The following is an 18,717-nucleotide window of genomic DNA, read 5'->3' as shown; positions in this document are numbered from 1 at the left end:
CATGAGAGCCAGAAGAGTCCTACAGATTCCTAAGATTCCTGATGGACTGACTCCTGGGCTCATGACAACGGCCACAAAGTATCCAGGAGGGGGATTTTTAAAGAAGACATTCATTCTATCAAACCAGCTCTATGCCTGAAATTACCAAACACCGTTCTCCTCTCTCCAGCATTGGTTTTGTGGAAAGCTGGCAAATCAGGCATACAGAAGATGAAAAGGCACAGGGATGTATTCAGATAAGTAGCTTAAGGCCAGAATTTAACCGATTCAGACGGTGTGTTTGATTTGCACATCAGTGTGTCATGGGTGGAGGGAGACAAATCAGTTACTTGATTTAGACATTTAGACAGTGCCATTGTATATGCCGAATAAGATGTCAATCGTATGCACTGTCCGTTCCGAAGGGTGCTGCGTTTCATTCAGGGCAATGTTCCCTTCCATCTGGCCTTGTTCCCTTCACAGGTCGGCACACTTGCAAGCTGCATTTATTTACACTCTCACTCATCCCCATTGTTCTGGCTGGCTCATCGGGCAGGAGAGACCTTTGGGTTACTTTCATGTAAAGTACATCTAGGTTAGGAGTGAGCAATGAGGTCTTTGTGTTATTTTTTTCTCTTGCTTTCTGTGGGAGGCATCCTTCTCTTTCCAGCTGAGGAAATGTGTCATGAGTCAGCGCTGAGCTCGGGTTTCCGTACTACGTACTCTGTACCCCGAGCAGCCATAGACACCGTCACACTGACCGGCTCCCACTGCTTTACAGGGCACCAATAACGTCACTGATATGGCTTTTTAATAGTCTTATCGGCCCCGTGCCCACCCACTATTGCCTAAACCCGCTGAGTGTGATAGTTTAGCTCTATTGTTCACCACCACCACTTTCATAGTGGGAATTATGTTTTTGCCTTCTGTGAATGTCCACAGGAAGACCTTTTTCGATTTGCTCTGATTTGAAAGGACACTTCTGCAAAATGATTCAATGGAAGAGCAGGTTCTGCCATAATTCGTAAAACACATGATCAAAAGATACTTGCTGTACAACAATTCCACATCTCAAGTACATAAGACAGTCTCCCATTGTAGACAGTCTCTTACAAAAGTAGGAGTACATCTGCAAACACAACACGTACGATGTGGCCCATCTGTGAACATGTACTGGATTCGTAGTCTGTCTGTCTCTGGACCTCTCCATCTGACCCTCAGGTAATGTGCCATGTGATTACTATGGAATTGAAAAACCTTGTAAGACAGACAGCCCACAGAGCCTCAAGCAGCACCTCTTACCCTGAGAGGGGGCCGAGATACATCAATCAAAACAACATGTCCAAGGACAAAAGCAAGGCCCTAAGAGGGAGTAAATCCTGTTATTACACTGACGGATGGTGTGAATGTGAACCAGATTTATTTTCTGAAGGACGATATTTTATTCACGTTTTTATCATTTCGGACTGTTCAGAATATTCACACCAACAGGAGCTACACACTTGGCAGAATGCGAAAGAATAAAAGGTGTTTGCCTAGAAGAAGAAAAAATACCCCTCAAACAAAAGTAGAATGACAATTAGATGGTAGTGGAGCAGGTGCTGTAAGTGCCATGCAAACGCTGCATGCTGAAATGAATATCAAAAGAGAACAAGTTATGAAAACATCCCTGACATGAAGACTGCATACATGGCGCTCAAAACATTTCAGTCAATATTGGAACTGGAAGCTGGGTTGTTCTAGGTATCCACAGGTGAAGGAAGGGGGCAGCTTCCCTCTCTGAAGCTGTCTTTCTGCACATGTACGGCCGGCGCTATGACATGGGTTCACCAAGCCGTAGCCAGCCATTCAGTCACCATCTGCACAGAAGACAACACTGGCACCCTCCCTCACTATAAAATGCAGCTGGGTGACTAGACAGCTGATTTAGAATAATTCCTTTTAAAGGAAAACAAATACAAGGGGTGGGGGGGGGGGGGGGCAAAATGAAGGATATTGAAAAATGCTACAGAGGGATGAGTAAATGTCTGTCTTGGGAGATACATCTGTCACCACTTCGGTAAGAGCAGAATGGATGAGCGTGCTAAGGCTCATTAAATATGGATTCTCTATGGCAGATTTTTGGGCAATAAAGGGTTTGAAGGGACTGTTATTTTTGAACAGTCATTAAAATCTCCACTTCTTCTCCATCTTTTCCTGGTGGGACCATAATCACCTCCCATGTTTGTCTTTCTCTTCTTCCATTTGGAGAGTGGAGATCCACTTTGTGAAGTCAGTCAAGCTGTTGAAGTGAGAACCGCGCTCACTTGCATACACAGACACCAGACATACTCAGTCAGATTCTCAAACAATATTGAGCAGTAGGCACACATAAGCATATTCCACTTCAATCAGCTCTCTTCTCATCTACTTCCATCCAATTGAAAATCAACCAATTATTCCTGGGTAATAACGCCTCTGTCTCTCTCCAATCATCCCTCCCCAGGTGTTTCATTGTTATGGCGAGACCATAGACCTTGCATTGTAATTTGCGTAAATTCATTGCCCTCCAACAGAAATCAGTGAGGGCAAACCAAGGAGTTATTGTGGTACAAAGATGCTTCTTTCTTTGTGTACTACAGCCTGTGGTGTGCACAGCATGTACTGTAGGAGGCTGTTAAGCCTGTGTTTGTGCATGGAAGTGTGTGTGTCTGTGTTCATTTACATTTTATTGAACCTTTATTTAACTAGGCAAGGCAGTTAAGAACAAATTCTTATTTACAACAACCCCGGCCAAACCCTAAACCGGACGATGCTGGGCCATGTGTGCGCCATCCTATGGGACTCCCAATCACGGCCGATTGTGATACAGCCTGGAATCGAACCAAGGTCTGTAGTGACAACTCTAGCATTGAGATGCAGTGCCTTTGACCGCTGCGCCACTCAGACCACTGCGCCACTGTGTATGCATGTAAGCGAGTGTGCAGGCGTGTGTGTGTGTACAGTCGTGGCCACAAGTTTTGAGAATGACACAAATATGAATTGCCACAAAGTTTGCTGCTTCAGTGTCTTCAGATATTTTTGTCAGATGTTACTATGGAATACTGAAGTATAATTACAAGCATTTCATACATGTCAATGGATTTTATTGACAATTACATGAAGTTGATGCAAAGAGTCAATATTTGCAGTGTTGACTTCTTTTTCAAGACCTCTGCAATCCACCCTGGCATGCTGTTAATTAACTTCTGGGCCACATCCTGACTGATGGCAGCCCATTCTTGCATAATCAATGCTTGGAGTTTGTCAGAATTGGTGGGTTTTTGTTTGTCCACCTGCCTCTTGAGGATTGACCACAAGTTCTCAATGGGATTAAGGTCTGGGGAGTTTCCTGGCCATGGTCGCTAATATTGATGTTTTGTTCCCCGAGCCACTTAGTTATCACTTTTGCCTTATGGCAAGGTGCTCCATCATGCTGGAAAAGGCATTGTTCGTCACCAAACTGTTCCTGGATGGTTGGGAGAAGTTGCTCTCGGAGGATGTGTTGGTATCATTCTTTATTCATGGCTGTGTTCTTAGGCAAAATTGTGAGTGAGCCCACTCCCTTGGCTGAGAAGCAACCCCACACAAGAATGGTCTCAGGATGCTTTACTGTTGGCATGACACAGGACTGATGGTAGCGCTCACCTTGTCTTCTCCGGACAAGCTTTTTTCCGCACTTACACCTGCCTGCTGCCATTCCTGAGCAAGCTCTGTATTGGTGGTGCCCCGATCCCACAGCTGAATTAACTTTAGGAGGCGGTCCTGGCTCTTGCTGTACTTTCTTGGGCGCCCTGAAGCCGTCTTCACAACAATTGAACCACTCTCCTTGAAGTTCTTGATGATCCGATAAATGGTTGATTTAGGTGCAATCTTACTGGCAGCAATATCCTTGCCTGTGAAGCACTTTTTGTGCAAAGAAATGATGACGGCACGTGTTTCCTTGCAAGTAACCATGGTTGAAAAAAGAACAACAATGATTCCAAGCACCACCTTCCTTTTGAAGCTTCCAGTCTGTTATTCGAACTCAATCAGCATGACAGAGTGATCTCCAGCCTTGTCCTTGTCAACACTCACACCTGTGTTAATGAGAGAATCACTGACATAATGTCAGCTGGTCCTTTTGTGGCAGGGCTGTGAAATGCAGTGGAAATGTTTTCTGGGGATTCAGTTCATTTGCATGGCAAAGAGGGACTTTGCAATTCATTTGATCACTATTCATAACATTCTGGAGTATATGCAAATTGCCATCATACAAACTGAGGCAGCAGACTTTGTGAAAATTAATATTTGTGTCATTCAAAACTTTTGGCCACGACTGTACAAGCATGTGTGGTGGGGAGTGCTCACACATCATTCTAGTGAGATCATGCCTCCCTCTTTCTCTTTGACGAGGCAGAGCTGAGTAGTCACCATGCTCTCTAGGATCTTTCAGATAACAGTCATCCATCTGATGTGCATATCTGTCAGGAGCTGGGAGGCCAGGCTGAGGCGAATCAGTCCAATCATCTCTCTCTCTCCCCACTCAGCGTCTCCCACACTCCTTCTTGCTCTCTATTCTCACTCCCTCACTCTTCCTCCACGCCTTCTCTTGCTCAGTGGAACTTCTTGTAACTTATCTTACTCACCACAAGCATAGTACATACTATGACAGGTGGTGACACACATGCACACACACAAACATGCATACACATTGTCAAGTAGCTGGTATTTCCCGGGCACCATGTTGTACTAAGATGCAAAGATGATTTACGGATCATGGTTGAGCCTATCCCATCACACATGCTGGGGGTCGTCTTTGGACAAGGCTCACTACAAGTGCCTGATGAGTTCAGTAACGTTCCTGATAAAACCAGAAGGTAGACGTCAGACTTACTGTATCTAACAGTGTGTAATCACATTGACTTGACCCCAGCTGGAATCCAACAAAGCTTTATCTTCTGTCACTCATTATGAAACAAAGTCTTAACCTAAGGTGCTGCAACCACAAGCTCCAACACGTCTCTGGATAACATGGTTGTCTGCATTCCGTATGTCTGTTTACCATGATCAATATTGTGGAAACCACCTCCATAATTAAATCGTACACAGAAAAGCATATGTGGTTTTTGCACTAGAGCCCATGGGGTGGTACAGTAATCCACTGGTCTGAATACAAGTGGGCAGAGCTGAAACAAGATGAGGCTGAGAAAGTGTTTGTCGTTGTGTGATCATTTGATGGCGTCTGTATGCTGTTTTTTCCAGAGCTATTAGTAAGTGCCTCTCCTAGACGGCATGTCTCGTATGTTCTGGAGCTAACAGGACAGGTTTTTGCTAGTTGAATATTTAGAATTGTGCATTAAAAAAAGGAATCAAGGGTTTAAGTGTACCATTGCCGCTGCTCCTTTGTCCGGGCCTGTCCAAAAATGTCCACCTTGAGGCTATTTTCAGAGCCAAGAGCTAGCATGTAAATCCACATTTCTAAATTATATCACATACTGGCTGGCACCTGCGTCATATCTGAACTGGGATACAGGTTGACATCTAAACCATAAATTATACACCGATAATGTTTGGTGTCTTCCAAGCCCCTTTGCCTGTTCACATAAGAATTGGCCAACCTAAACATATTGTGAATACAATGTCTTTGCTGTCATAATGTCAAAGTCAGTTGTCATTAGAGTATCTCATCTTGCGTATCAACCTCTTTCATGCTGAGATCCACTGTATTAAACATACTTAATCATTGGGCAAAGAAAGGTAAGCTCAGGGATGCAGTTACCATGGATACACAGTAGGCCTTTGTTTCCAAGTCAAAGTACCATTTGTTCAATAATTTGTACCAAATTGACTGTACCCATCATTTGTGTTACAAAAGCAGTTCAGAGTAGCGATACCAATTATCCTTGCTTTTGTATACTGCCATCTTCTGGTTTGGCAATATATTCCATCCAGAACATGGCATTTCCCAAACAACTTTCATAGGTAGTCAACTATTTGAGGTCTGGTCACAAAGTTCCTAGGTGGCAAAGGTCCAGAGGAATATTGTAATTTATCATAGTAACCCCCACCGAGCAACCTATTTAACCCAAACTGTTCAAACCCCACTTGTTGGTAGATATAAAAATTACAATTTTTAGCTAAATTCCTGCAATTCTACACATTGCCATTTGCCATCAACAAAATCAAATTGGGGGGAGGGTCGAGGCCCCTGGGCACAATACCTGGCCATGATAACTACAACCTAACTTACCTACCAGACTGGAATCAGCACCATAATAAACTGGAATTTTCAGACACATAAATAGCTCTCTAAAGGTCTATCAGTGAATGACAGAGGAAAACTGCCATTTCAATACCAAATTCTGAAATTGCACCGTGTGCATTCTATAATAACTCAACAGCAGTAAGTGGAACTGGACTGAGTTCCTAAAAAGTTGGGACCCATATTGACCCCGTTCTGGGCCCAGATCACAGTCTACCAGTTAAGTATGGCTAGTACAGGCTGATTGTGTCACCCTAACAATTTCTAATATCAACATTTAAACAATTAAAAACAGTAAGCAAAAATAAATAACTTGCTATTTAATTAAGTCTGATTCAAAAATGTGGACATCTTAAAAAACTAACAAACATTTTCTTCAAAACTACAGCATACTATAAAATTCAGCACACAAAATATAACTTTCTGTTATTGTACACTATATTTCAAATTCCAGATGGTTACAGATAACGATTTAAGCTTAACAGATCTGAACTCTGCACAAAAGGTTAACTCTAAATATGCCAATGCCATCCGTCTGTGTGGAAAAGAAATAACATAAAAGCACTAGTATTGTTACAGTAGTTTAAGAGCAACCCGTGGCTACAGTTATACTACTTCGTCAGACCACTCATCAATGCAAATATTCTCTCTGGACAGCACACCATTCAAACATCATCGTGACTTAACTTTACTTATTGCAAAAACAACTTGTGATGATGCCAGTTTCTAAAAGATAAAAACAATGCAACAAGCTCAAAATATTACAATTCATGTCAAAATGTTGGACTTCACACATCTCAATCAATTTGTTAAAATATATTTAAAGACGGAATCCAGAGTAGCGGGAAACAGCGCCACTGGCTGAGGAGCAGTAAAGCATTGCAGTACATATTGTGCTCTTCAATCGCGCTTTGCAATGACATCAGAGGGGGAAAAGTGTTATTTGCAGTAACTTCTTTGTTGCAATATCGCAAACGGACGTGGCTGTGTCGCCATGCAGGATTCCAACTTTAAAATGACTTAAATGAATACACTGACTAGAAAATATGGGAATATGGGTGTAGAGCTACACACTAAGTTTATGACAGAAAAGGCAAAACACTGGTGACACATTACCTATATTTACCTTAAACTAACAAACTACTGTAGAATAAACTTATTTTTACACAGATACACCCAAACAATGCCAGGTGTGTAAGAAAACCTTATACGGTCCCTAAAATAAATCAGTTTCCTTTCATGAAAACACCCACGACTAGGTCATCCCTGAGAACAAGATTTGGTTCAGTATGAAGTGCATCCGAGACAATGTTTTGTAAATTATTACAACCCACCAACAAAAAAATAAAATCACCTATTTACTTCGACAAAGATCAGATTTACAATAGGAAAAGTTCAAGACATGATCACTGATACCGGTCAGTAAAATATCTAGGATTGTTTTATAGAATTACTTGCAACAAGAGATGCTCTCAAATTTTCGCAGTCTCAAATCTCATTTAATATGATTTTCTTTCCATTTTGTGCTGAGTAGCCCTATCAACTAGAGTGAATGACTCAAGAACGAATACCTTTTATGTTACAGAATTAAGATAGATAGGCATGGCTCCTTCGATTCTTTATTACTGGGATCTAAATTTTAAACAGAAATCAAAACATTCGACGAAATGAGTGCCCTTTGCAGCCCTTTGATATTTTAAGTAGAAATTGTGCACAAATGCAGGTGAGCTGGTTCGACTCTTTTTGGCAATTTTCTAGAGTTTTGTGGTGGAAAACTATACGGGTTGAGAATAACATGTCTATCTATGGGTAACAGGGTTGACACTCTAGAAAATGTTTTAGCAATTTCATTTTCTGAGGTGAAGCTCACATTCAAATTGCCCCTCCCTGTTGCACAGGACATGCTTCCATTTTCCCTGTTAAGAGGGATTTTATGGCTAATTTAAGAACATCGTCAACCCTGTTACTTTACTTGTCACTTAACAGGCACCTGCTATAGTCTTGAAATGGGAAAACATGTTTTTTAACATGTGCTCTTTATGACAGAATGTTAAAGGTGAAACAAGGTATTTTTTTCACCAAGTTAAAGTACTCAAAAGGTGGACTGACCAGGAGGTCAAAACATTGTGTCTCTGCTTTTTTAATTTGCCCTAATTTTAAAAAGGCAATGAGGAACTTAGAATGTATTAATAATTTAGATTTTGTGCATAATAAGAAAAAAGGAAACTGGGAAAAATGAACAATCTTAGCACTCGTCCGCTTCTTCGTCCACCTCAATATCCTCCTCGTCATCTTGGTCTCGAACCTCGCGACCTCGTGATTCATCCACCTCTTCATCCTTCTCTCCGTATGAGTCCTCATCCTCTCTGGCCTCCTGGCCGCTGTCATCAGACACTGGAGAATGGAGATGATCAGACCTTTTATAATGGGTTTCCCACTGAGCAAATGGAGTGATTGGCACGGGATATAAACAGGGATTTAACAATGGATTATGGTGAATATTGAGAAGGAGTAGGAATATAATTATGTGGTACAATTGGTCAAAACTGTTGATTTTAGTTCCCCCGGCAATAAAATGTGTGAGAATGGTAAAAACAGTAAGTGGTGGATTGAAGTATCAGGTAACCAAAATGTATAAACAAAGCACACCTTAACACAGTAAACATTAAAAAAATTACTTCCAATGACTGTACAAATACCCCTTATTTAAATGTACGAACAGTCTTTGGGTCTACTGGATTTGGCAGATCAGTGTGAATAAGCTGCTGAGTTTGCATGTAAAAATCAGACTTCCTGAACCGTTGAAATAAATAGACTTTCATCCAAACAATGACTTCATGTTCTGAACTGAGCTGCAAAGCTGACCAGCAGAGCCAACAAACTTCCACATGCTATGTGGTTCTCGTATAACATTTCCGTTTGTGGAAAATGTCTTACCGTCTCACCACCTCTCCGTCACCATCCTCCTGTGGGCTTTTTCATCTGATTCTCAGGACATATCCGCTGTCTATTCAGTTTCACCTGCTTACTCTTACAGGGACATCTTGCTATACACTTATACACATTTCTCAGGAGGTAGAGGTAAACCAGCAGACAGTGTGGCCCTAAAGCACTAGAATGAGGTCCATTAGTCTTCTCTAACCTGCATCTTGACCCCCATGCACCTCGTCCTCATCTTCATCCTCCTTTTCCCTGCTATGACCTCGTCCAGGATTAGCCTGCTCTTCAGCCTGGTCTTCGTCATCATCCGAGTCAGAGATCACCACACAATCATCCCTGTTGCTGTTGTCAGCTGGCTTGGGCCCACTGGTGCTGTTGGAACCAGATGTGGTCAGGGATGTTAACAGCGCGAGAGTAGCTCTACAAAAAGCTGGTACTGGAGTGAAGTGCTTTTGTCAGCCCAGTCATTGCACAACAAATAACAATTCTAAAAGCATTCGCCTGTTAAACGGTTTTGATCACCACGATTAAAAATAGCCACTTTTATTTCTCAATCTCATCAAGTTTGCCTCTCATTCGCCATTCGAGTGCATATTTTATTTTACCTTTATTTCGGGGGTTTGAACTTGCAACCTTCCGGTTACTAGTCCAACGCTCTAACCACTAGGCCACATATAAAGTAAACGGTAGGCAGCCTATCAGCGCATCACCCACCACTTTGCAATATGAGCTTGATGCAGTATAATTGTTTGAAACCTGAAAATATTACTTTACTTCAAATAATGAGGCATGTCTTAATTTGCTTCAAAGAAGCCTTGCCAAAATCCATCCATAGAAACATGGAGGCAATTCTTTTATTAAGATTTCCTCATGCCATTAACCAGCATTTCTCTCCTGTTCTATTGGTTTTCATGTCAACTTTCTTTCGTTGTCCAGAAGCCAAAGGCACCATCCCAGTCATATTAGCAACCCATCATAGTTGTTGCTATTGGATTCCCTCTTTCCATGTTTCTAACAGAGATGTTGATCTCTGTCATATGGAACCGCTCACATCAGGTGTGCTGTTAAGAACTGTGTTTTACTGCGACTTACATTCTAGTGAAAGTTTGAAAATTGTGTTTTATTAGCTGCTTCATTACAGGAAGTGCATGTTCAATAATAGGCCTTTTGACGAAGATGATAGGTTTGCTATTTTGCCTGTTTCCATTAAGCTCTTAATGAAAAATGCCTATTCCTTCTATGCATCTAGCCTAGTGGTATGCATGCATAGTATTTTATGTTGGTCAGTAATTTTACTGTTTGGAAAAAATGTAACAGTTTGTTGACCAGATAATGGGGATCGGTTAGTCGGCAGCAAAATTGACTGAAATTTGCATCCCTAGTTGTGATAGTTAGGACAATCATTAGACCTGACATGTCCTGTTTTTGTTTATACACAAAATGCTTTCTAATAAAAGTGTTTGGTATCATTTTAGGCGACATTACGGCACATATTAAAGTGGTAATAGCATGGTAATAGTATCATGGAGATGGAACAGTCCTTATTGAACTTAGTTCCACAAGAAGAGGAGTTGTTGGGAAGCTTACCTGCCATTCTGCCTGAGTACCCACAGTGGAGTCAGGTAGTATCTCAGAGGGTTTCTGAAAAGGTCATCCTTCAGTATCTATAGATTGACACGGAACAAACAGAACAGTGTGTTGGAATAGTGGAGTAACATTGAGTGTCAGAGCCTAAAATAATGGCAGTCGTGTGGTCACCAGTGGAACTGTGCAATGGGTGGCAAATAGCCTAGCGGCTAAGAGCGTTGGGCCAGTAACCGAAAGTTCGCTGGTTGGATTCACTGAGCCGACTAGGTGAAAAATCTGCTGACTAAAATGTTGAATGTGTTTGCTGGATTACTTCATGCATGTCAGACTGTGCACCAGCTCACAACCTGTGCCAAGCAGTGAGCATGCTGTTACCTGTGCTATATCGTCCCGGCCAGGGCTGGTGTGGTCGCTGAACCAGCTGAAGAAGGTCTGGTAGATGCCACGACCCGATCTCCTGGGTTCACTGTGGAGCGTCAGATTCTGCCCGCGGTACCACAGGATGGGGTCGGAGAAAGACACTGGAGTTCCTGTAAAAGGACATGAAACAGGGGAAGGATATTGTCATTATTGGCCTCATTTACACCTAAACCCAGATTACACCTGCGTTGACATGGGAGTCTTGTCCTGTCAATATTTTCCCCATACTGTCGGTGTCCCACAACAGTTCCATGACCTCGACAACTTTCCTGTCCCCATATAAAATTACTCCAGTCCCGTGCTCCTTTTAACATGCAGAAATAACTCGTCTGTCACTCCCTGCTGAGTGTGTTTTCATAGCAATGGCCCCTCACAAGACACGAGAGCTGTTCGCTCGCTGGTAGCTACTTTCCATTGCTTGCCCAGCGGATTCATTTTTTTTTTGCAATCTATAAATAAGGACAAACCACTTGGTACCGACAACCTGGATGGTCAATTGCTGAGGTTGGTAGCAGAATACATTGTGAATACTGACATCTTCAATTTCAGCCTAGAAGACGGTGTGTGCCGAACAAGGCAAAGATCATTTCACTACGCAAAAATAGCAGAGCGCCCTTTAATGGTTCAAACAGCCGACCAATCAAACTTTTTGGGGGGGGTGGGGGAGAAATGGTGTTTGATCAAATAAAGTTATTTTACAGAAAACAAATTAAGAGACTTTCAGCACGCTTTTGGCGAAGGGCACTACATGCTCGGGACTGACACAAATGACTGATTATTGGCTGAAAGAAATTGATAGTAAGAAGATTGAAGCTGTTTTGTTAGACTCCATGCAGCTTTTGATGTCATTGATCATAAACCATTGCTGAAGAAATGTCGGTGTTATGGATTTGCATCCTCTGCCTTACTATGGTTTGAGAGTTACCCCTCGAATAGAACAGAGGGTTATTGTTAATGGAAGCCTCTCTCATGCAAATTCAGGAGTGTGGTGTACCGCACTGCAGCCGGCTAGGGCAGTGGTGTAAAGTACTAAAGTAAAAACACTTTAAAGTACTACTTAAGTTGTTTTTTGGGGAATCTATACTTTACTATTTATATATATATATGTTTGACAACTTTTACTTTACTACATTCATAAAGAAAATGATATACGTTTTACGCTCAACATTTCCCCCGACACCCAAAAGTACTCGTTACACTTTGAATGCTTAGCAGGACAGAAAAATGGTCTAATTCACACACTTATGAAGAGAACATCCCTGGTCATCCCTACTGCCGCTGATCTGGCAGACTCACTAAACACACATGCTTTGTTTGTATTTTATGTCTGAATATTGAACTGTGCCCCTGACTATCTATACATTTTAAAAACAAGAAAATTGTGTCTGGTTTGCATAATATAAGATACTTTAAATGATATATACTTTCTTTTGATACTTAAGTACATTTAAAACCAAATACTTTTAGACTTTTACTGAAGTAGTATTTTACTTCGTAACTCACTTTTACTGGAGTTATTTTCTTTTAAAAAGGCATCTTTACTTCTACTCAAGTATGAAAATGTGATACTTTTTCCACCACTGGTCTAGGGCCATTATTGTTTTCTGTTTTAACAAATGACCTTCCACTGACCTTGAATAAAGCCTGTGTGCCTATGTACGCTGATGACTTACCGAAAACACGTTGGCAGCAACAGTAAATTAAATAGACACTTAACATAGAGCTCCAGTCAATTTTAGAATGGGTAACTAGCAATAGGCTGGTGCTAAATATCTCAAATTTATAGCATCATTTTTGGGACAAATCCCTCACTCAACCTCGTTTAGATCTATTATTGAATAATGTGGCTATTGAGCAAGTTGAGGAGACTAAACTACTGGGTGTAACCCTAGATAGCAAGCTGTCATGGTCAAAACATATAGATTCAAATGGTTGCTAAAATGGGAAGAGGTCTGTCCATGATAGGGCGTCGCTCTGCCTTCTTGACATTCTAGTCGACCAGACAGGTCGTACGGGCCCTAGTTTCGTCAAACCTGGACTACTGCCCAGCTGTGTAATTCAAAGGAAATGTGCGGCAAAAGACATCGATGAATGTCAGTTGGTCCAGTACAATGCAGCACATATTGCACTTAGATGTACATGGAGGGAAAGTGTCAGTAACATGCATACCAGTCTCGCCTGGCTCAAAGTTGAGGAAAGTGACTGCATCACTATTGGTTCTCGTTTCAGTATATTAGGCATATGTCACGAGTCTATACTTCACAGGAGAGCCATTTGAACGTACATTTTGATTTATTTATCAAAAGGCAGAAATGCCTTCTGGAACATGTGAACTTTCATGTGCCTTACATTTGTATGCCATGTGTAAATACAAATATATATTTTAATTACGAGCCTAGTTGATTTAGCCACAGAAAGACAGTAACCTTGCCGCTAGCCATGATTGGCTGGACATGCCGAGAGAGGAGTTCGGATTGGTCTGCCATGTAGCGCACTTTTGTCTATTTGAGCTGGTCAGTATGTTTTTTTTAATTTAACTAGGCAAGTCAGTTAAGAACAAATTCTTATTTTCAATGACTGCCTAGGAACAGTGGGTTAACTGCCTTGTTCAGGGGCAGAAGGACAGATTTTTTACCTTTGCTAGCTAGCATTAAACTTACGTGTAGGTAATCCTGTCTAACACAGCTTCTTTATTTTTATTTTTTTTAAGATATCGCATAGTAGAACTGCATTAGAGTTTCTCTCCACTTTCTGGAGGACCAAGTTTTGAAATCAGTGGAATTAGAGTATGATAGCTAAGGAGATGGAGAACACAGTTGTCTCCGGATTACAAACTAAGGATAACCATGGCATCCGCAAGAGAGCGGGAGAAGAATCCGTCAAAGATAGTCTAGCTAGCTACATTTTCAGATATTACACATTCCTAATTTTGTCAAAGTCATTTTCATTTCAAGTTAGTGTATAGTTAGCTACACGTTACGTGTATGATATACACGTATACACATTACGTGTATGATCTGTGTAGTAATATTATTTGTATCTCAGAGCCTTTGCTTTGCTAGTTATAGTCTAATGTTAGCCAGCTAACATTTAACCTGGTTGGTTAGCTACCTGCAGATTCATGCTGGGTAGTAACTAGAGGTCGACCGATTTAATTAGGGCCGATATCAAGTGTTCATAACAATCGGTAATCTGCTTTTTGGACGCCGATTATGGCCGATTACATTACAATCCACGAGGAAACTGCGTGGCAGGCTGACCACCTGTTACGCGAGTGCAGCATCAAAAGGACCTTGTGGCTGCAAGGAGCCAAGGTAAGTTGCTAGCATTAAACTTCATTAAAAAAAATACACATGGTTGATGATATTATTAGGTTAACTAGCTTGTCCTGCGTTGCATATAATTAATTCATCATCGAGAAAAGCACAAATGTACCTAGCCATAAACATCAATGCCCTTCTTAAAATCAATACACAGAAGTACATATTTTTTTATCTGCATATTTAGTTAAAAGAAATGAATGTTAGCAGGAAATATTAACTAGGGAAATTGTGTCACTTCTCTTGCATTCAGTGCAAGCAGAGTCAGGGTAGATGCAACAGTTTGGGCCGCCTGGCCCGATGAACTAATTTGCCAGAATTTTACGTAATTATGACATAATATTGAAGGTTGTGCAATGTAACAGCAATATTTAGACTTAGGGTTGCCACCCGTTTGATAAAATATGGAACGGTTCCATATTTCACTGAAAGAATAAACATTTTGTTTTCGAAATGATAGTTTCGGGATTTGACCATATTAATAAGCAAAAGCTTGTATTGCTGTGTTTATGAAATACAAATAGTAGAGAGAAATAGTCGACGCATCATAATTCCTATAATAACCACAACCTAAAACTTCTCAACTGGGAATATTGAAGAACTGGGAATCTTGAACCACCAGCTGTCATATGGTCTCATGTTCTGAGCAAGGAACTTAAACGATAGCTTTATTACATGGCACATATTACACTTTTACTTCTCCAACTTCTGTGTTCTTGCATTATTTAAACCAAATTGAACATGTTTCATTATTTATTTGAGACTAAATGGACTTCATTTATATATTATATTAAGTTATAATAAAAAAAAAAGTGTTCATTCAGTGTTGTAATTGTCCTTATTACAAATACATATATAAAAATGGTCTGATTAATCGGTTACTGCTTTTTTTGGTCCTTCAATAGAATGTTCATGTCACCGTGACAGCCGTTGATAGACGTAGCTGGTAAATTCACTCTGGCTATCTACTCCGATTTCAAGCACTCATCGGAGTGTGCCAGAGCGCAGAATAACGGACAAATTTACAAACGCTCAACACCCTTTTAAATGGCCGGTGTCAGTAAACGTTGAAAAAAAGAAAAAAGTATTTTGATGCCAGAAGCTTGTTGCAGTCACCAACGCTCTGGATAACAAACACAGCATATCCAGCCCCGCAAGGGCGAGTAAAATGGTCAGAGTGAGCTGTTCTTGCATTTGTGTCTGGAAGTAGCTAGCAAGCTAGCCAAAGTTAACCAGTTAGGTTGGGTGCTTGACTGCTGTTAGTACACAAAGCACGGCTCAACCCTTAAAGAGATGGGTGTGGCTAAAGCTTAAGAGTGTGTGAACAATGCTGAATGGTTGTAGACAAAGAGCTCTCCAGTAGGTGTACCAAAACATTCAAAGGCCATTTTCTCAAAAGTGAGGTTTATCAACTTTCAAAGCAGAATTACTTTCCCATTGTTCCTCAACTGTAGTGTATGATACCATTTTCTAGCTCTGAGTCTCTACTTTTATCCAATGTAAAAAATACAATTTCAAATTTTGCTACACAAGACCAAATCGAGCCAGTCGGTCACAAATACCAAAATTGTACATTTTAAAAAGTGATTGAGGACTGAAGAACATGTGTTACTATAGTGAGGAGGGGTAGAGGGGAAAAAAAACTCAAAACGATGTCATCCTAAAACTGCTTACAACACAAAAATAACTGTTTGTTCCTCAACTGTAAATAATTCCTGCACTGCCAGTCCCTGTGGACTATTGATCCTGCTCGGTCCTGTCCCAAACTTGACCCCCATTCCTGCCAGAATCCCAAGGTAGTCCTGTTCCCGTGTTAACCTGTCCAATGTCTAAATGTTGCATCCTAAAGTCTATTGTTTAGAGATGGTGACTTAATTTGCCCTTATATTCAATTGTTGTGCACCAGCCGGGTCCGTTTACGTAAGAGAGGACAAGCAAGATAGATATGAACTGGATCTGTCACTCACCTCCCATTCCAAGGTGGAGCTCCTTCACTATGATGACGTTTTGGAAGTAAGGGTTCTGCCTGAAGTGGAACCCAATTCTGTAGCCAAGCTTGTTGTTTTTGAAGGATTCAATCTACGTAGGAGACAAGACATTTTAAATTCAGGGGAGCAATAGGTTATTTATTCTGAAGAATATAAAGATTCATTACATTTTCACTGGGAATATTTAATTACTTCAAGGTTGGTCATGTAACTGAGAGCGTCTTCATCGGTTTCGTCGATGTGAGCAGAGAGATGAGGGTGGTTCAACAACTGTTGAGCTTTGAGTCAAGAGAAAAATAAATGTGACATACCTACACACTCACCAACATATACAGTGTCTATGCACATAATTCACAGGCACATGAATTGGGATCATGAAGTAATTTGTTGCCATCTGGAAAAGTGTGTGTGTGTGTGTGTGTCACTGTGTGCGTTTGTAGGAGTATTCAAAAGGATACTGCCGTGATCCAGAAGTCGGGGATGGCTTGTGTGATTGAGCTGCGCTGGTCCAGGTGTGGACGGCGCTGGCAGCTCATCTTCAGCTCTAACCGCTGGTGGAGCCACGCACCTTTCTTCTCCAGAGTATCCAGCCTCATCTGTACCTGTGCTAGAAGGGACAATGATTGTCGGATCTCTGGGGCCATCTTCACTGATACTATGGCGCACTCCCCGTCATCGTCATTATCTGATGGGAATGAGGAACTCGGTGTGGAGGATGATCCAGGTATTGGGTCGTCGTCCTTGTCGGGCATGTCCTCAGCATCCTCCCTGTCAACTCCACACAGTGAGGTAGAGCTGTCTGCCGCTGCTGCCTGCGTGTGAAGACCCCTTTCAGGTTTTGCCCGTTTGTTTGAGGACTCATGGTCACCACGCTTAACTTTGTGTCCCAGTCTCTCATGATGTACAACTTTTTTGGAGGAGCAGGAGGTTTGTTTCGCCTCATCTGTTGTTGCTTTTGTGGAACTAGCGAGTGCCTTGGCGGCTGCTATTGCGGCCGAATCAGACTGGCCCATTGAAGTTGAGGGTCGGCAATCTCCAGCACTTTCCTCTGTGTCTACTTTCTTTGGATCGCGAGAGACTGGTGCACTCTCGGCGGCGCTGACCTGTGCATCAGCGTCTAGTCCACGCTCGTCATTTCCATTCTTCTCTTCCTTTGCTGATACTTTATCGCCATCTTCCCTATTTTTGTTTCCATGAGAATACGATGTTAATTCACTGGACACGTCGTCGCCCACTCTGGCTAACTTACTAGGAAGCGGGGCCTCACCAGCCTGTTCAGGGGACGGACATCGTTTCTTCAGTGCGGAGACTGCAGACTTTTTGCTGCAGCTCTTTTTTTCGCTCATTTTTGCCAATTAACCCTAGCTTACTAGCTAAAGCAATACACCACAAATGAGTTAGGGGGTAGCGGAATTGCTTGCTTAGATGTAACTGGCTAACTTGTTCGTTGCACAAATTACTAGCTAGTATTTCCTATAAACAGTTAGCAAGCTAGTTTGGCTAGCTACTTGCCCTCCTTTTCCGCGTAAATTTAGCTAGAGGCCTAAAGCGAGCTAGCTTACCTTACGTGTGTCCTTCGTATCACAACACGGCCCCATTCTCTTAAAAGCTAGATATCAATTTAGCAATAGTTGTGCATAATAAAGTATTAACGTTATATTGAATAATGTATTGGTTTATAAATCACACAGTCCTGAAATTACTTATTTGTCCTTTCCCTCACTATTTCTTCGTCCGCGATATTTATTACATTCCGGGACAGGAAAACAATTCGCTGATTGGTTAGAGGTCGCCGCGCCGAATGCTTTCCACCAATGATACAGCGGGGGTAATGTTTAAGCGTTTGAAGCCCACTGAGGTATAATAAGACCAGTGCTATTCGGGATCCTTGGGATATCCATATCATAACCCTTAACCATTTTACATTTCAACTAGTCCCAAGAATGCTAGATAGCACGGACACCCGAGTCCGCTTTTTTTTATACATTTTTTTCTTCTTAACCAGTTAGAGCTCTAGGGGCGCTATTTCATTTTTGGATAAAAAACGTTCCCGTTTTAAGCGCGATATTTTGTCACGAAAAGATGCTCGACTATGCATATTCTTGACAGTTTTGGAAAGAAAACACTCTGAAGTTTCAGAATCTGCAAAGATTTTGTCTGTAAGTGCCCCAGAACTCATTCTACAGGCGAAACCAAGATGATGCATCACCCAGGAATTAGC

The 18,717-nt window shown here is 41.5% G+C and overlaps 1 protein-coding gene across 2 annotated transcripts; it reads right to left on the bottom strand.

Annotated features, from left to right (window-relative positions):
* Positions 1 to 6,546: 6,546 nt before the first annotated feature.
* On the bottom strand, positions 6,547 to 18,467 carry LOC110492785 (testis-specific Y-encoded-like protein 2). Of its 2 annotated transcripts, none has more exons than XM_021567265.3 (7): positions 16,955 to 18,467; positions 16,689 to 16,766; positions 16,476 to 16,587; positions 11,144 to 11,298; positions 10,769 to 10,845; positions 9,384 to 9,553; positions 6,547 to 8,635 (listed from the first exon to the last, which is right to left on the bottom strand). In XM_021567265.3, exons 1-7 carry the CDS (start codon positions 17,840 to 17,842, stop codon positions 8,487 to 8,489), a joined length of 1,629 nt encoding a protein of 542 aa, XP_021422940.3. In that variant the 5' UTR covers positions 17,843 to 18,467; the 3' UTR covers positions 6,547 to 8,486. The 2 variants fall into 2 exon arrangements, with proteins under 2 accessions (XP_021422940.3, XP_090059202.1); XM_090203076.1 differs by having other exon boundaries at positions 16,689 to 16,774; positions 18,059 to 18,287.
* Between the last annotated feature and the right edge of the window lie 250 nt (positions 18,468 to 18,717).

Source organism: Oncorhynchus mykiss, chromosome 16, assembly GCF_057628025.1.
Source record: "Oncorhynchus mykiss isolate SJ-2025 chromosome 16, ASM5762802v1, whole genome shotgun sequence".
Taxonomy (NCBI): domain Eukaryota; kingdom Metazoa; phylum Chordata; class Actinopteri; order Salmoniformes; family Salmonidae; genus Oncorhynchus; species Oncorhynchus mykiss.
The sequence above is the reverse complement of the archived record's forward strand: the minus strand, read 5'-3'. Positions and strand labels throughout refer to the sequence as shown.

Excerpts from the sequence above, each read along its gene's own strand:
- LOC110492785 (XM_021567265.3), bottom strand. The coding sequence starts at position 17,842 with ATGAGCGAAAAAAAGAGCTGCAGCAAAAAGTCTGCAGTCTCCGCACTG. Across the intron at positions 16,767-16,954 it reads CCGACTTCTGGATCACGGCA|TTGTTGAACCACCCTCATCT; the intron begins GTATCCTTTTGA and ends AAAGCTCAACAG. Across the intron at positions 11,299-16,475 it reads GCTCCACCTTGGAATGGGAG|GAACTCCAGTGTCTTTCTCC; the intron begins GTGAGTGACAGA and ends GTCCTTTTACAG.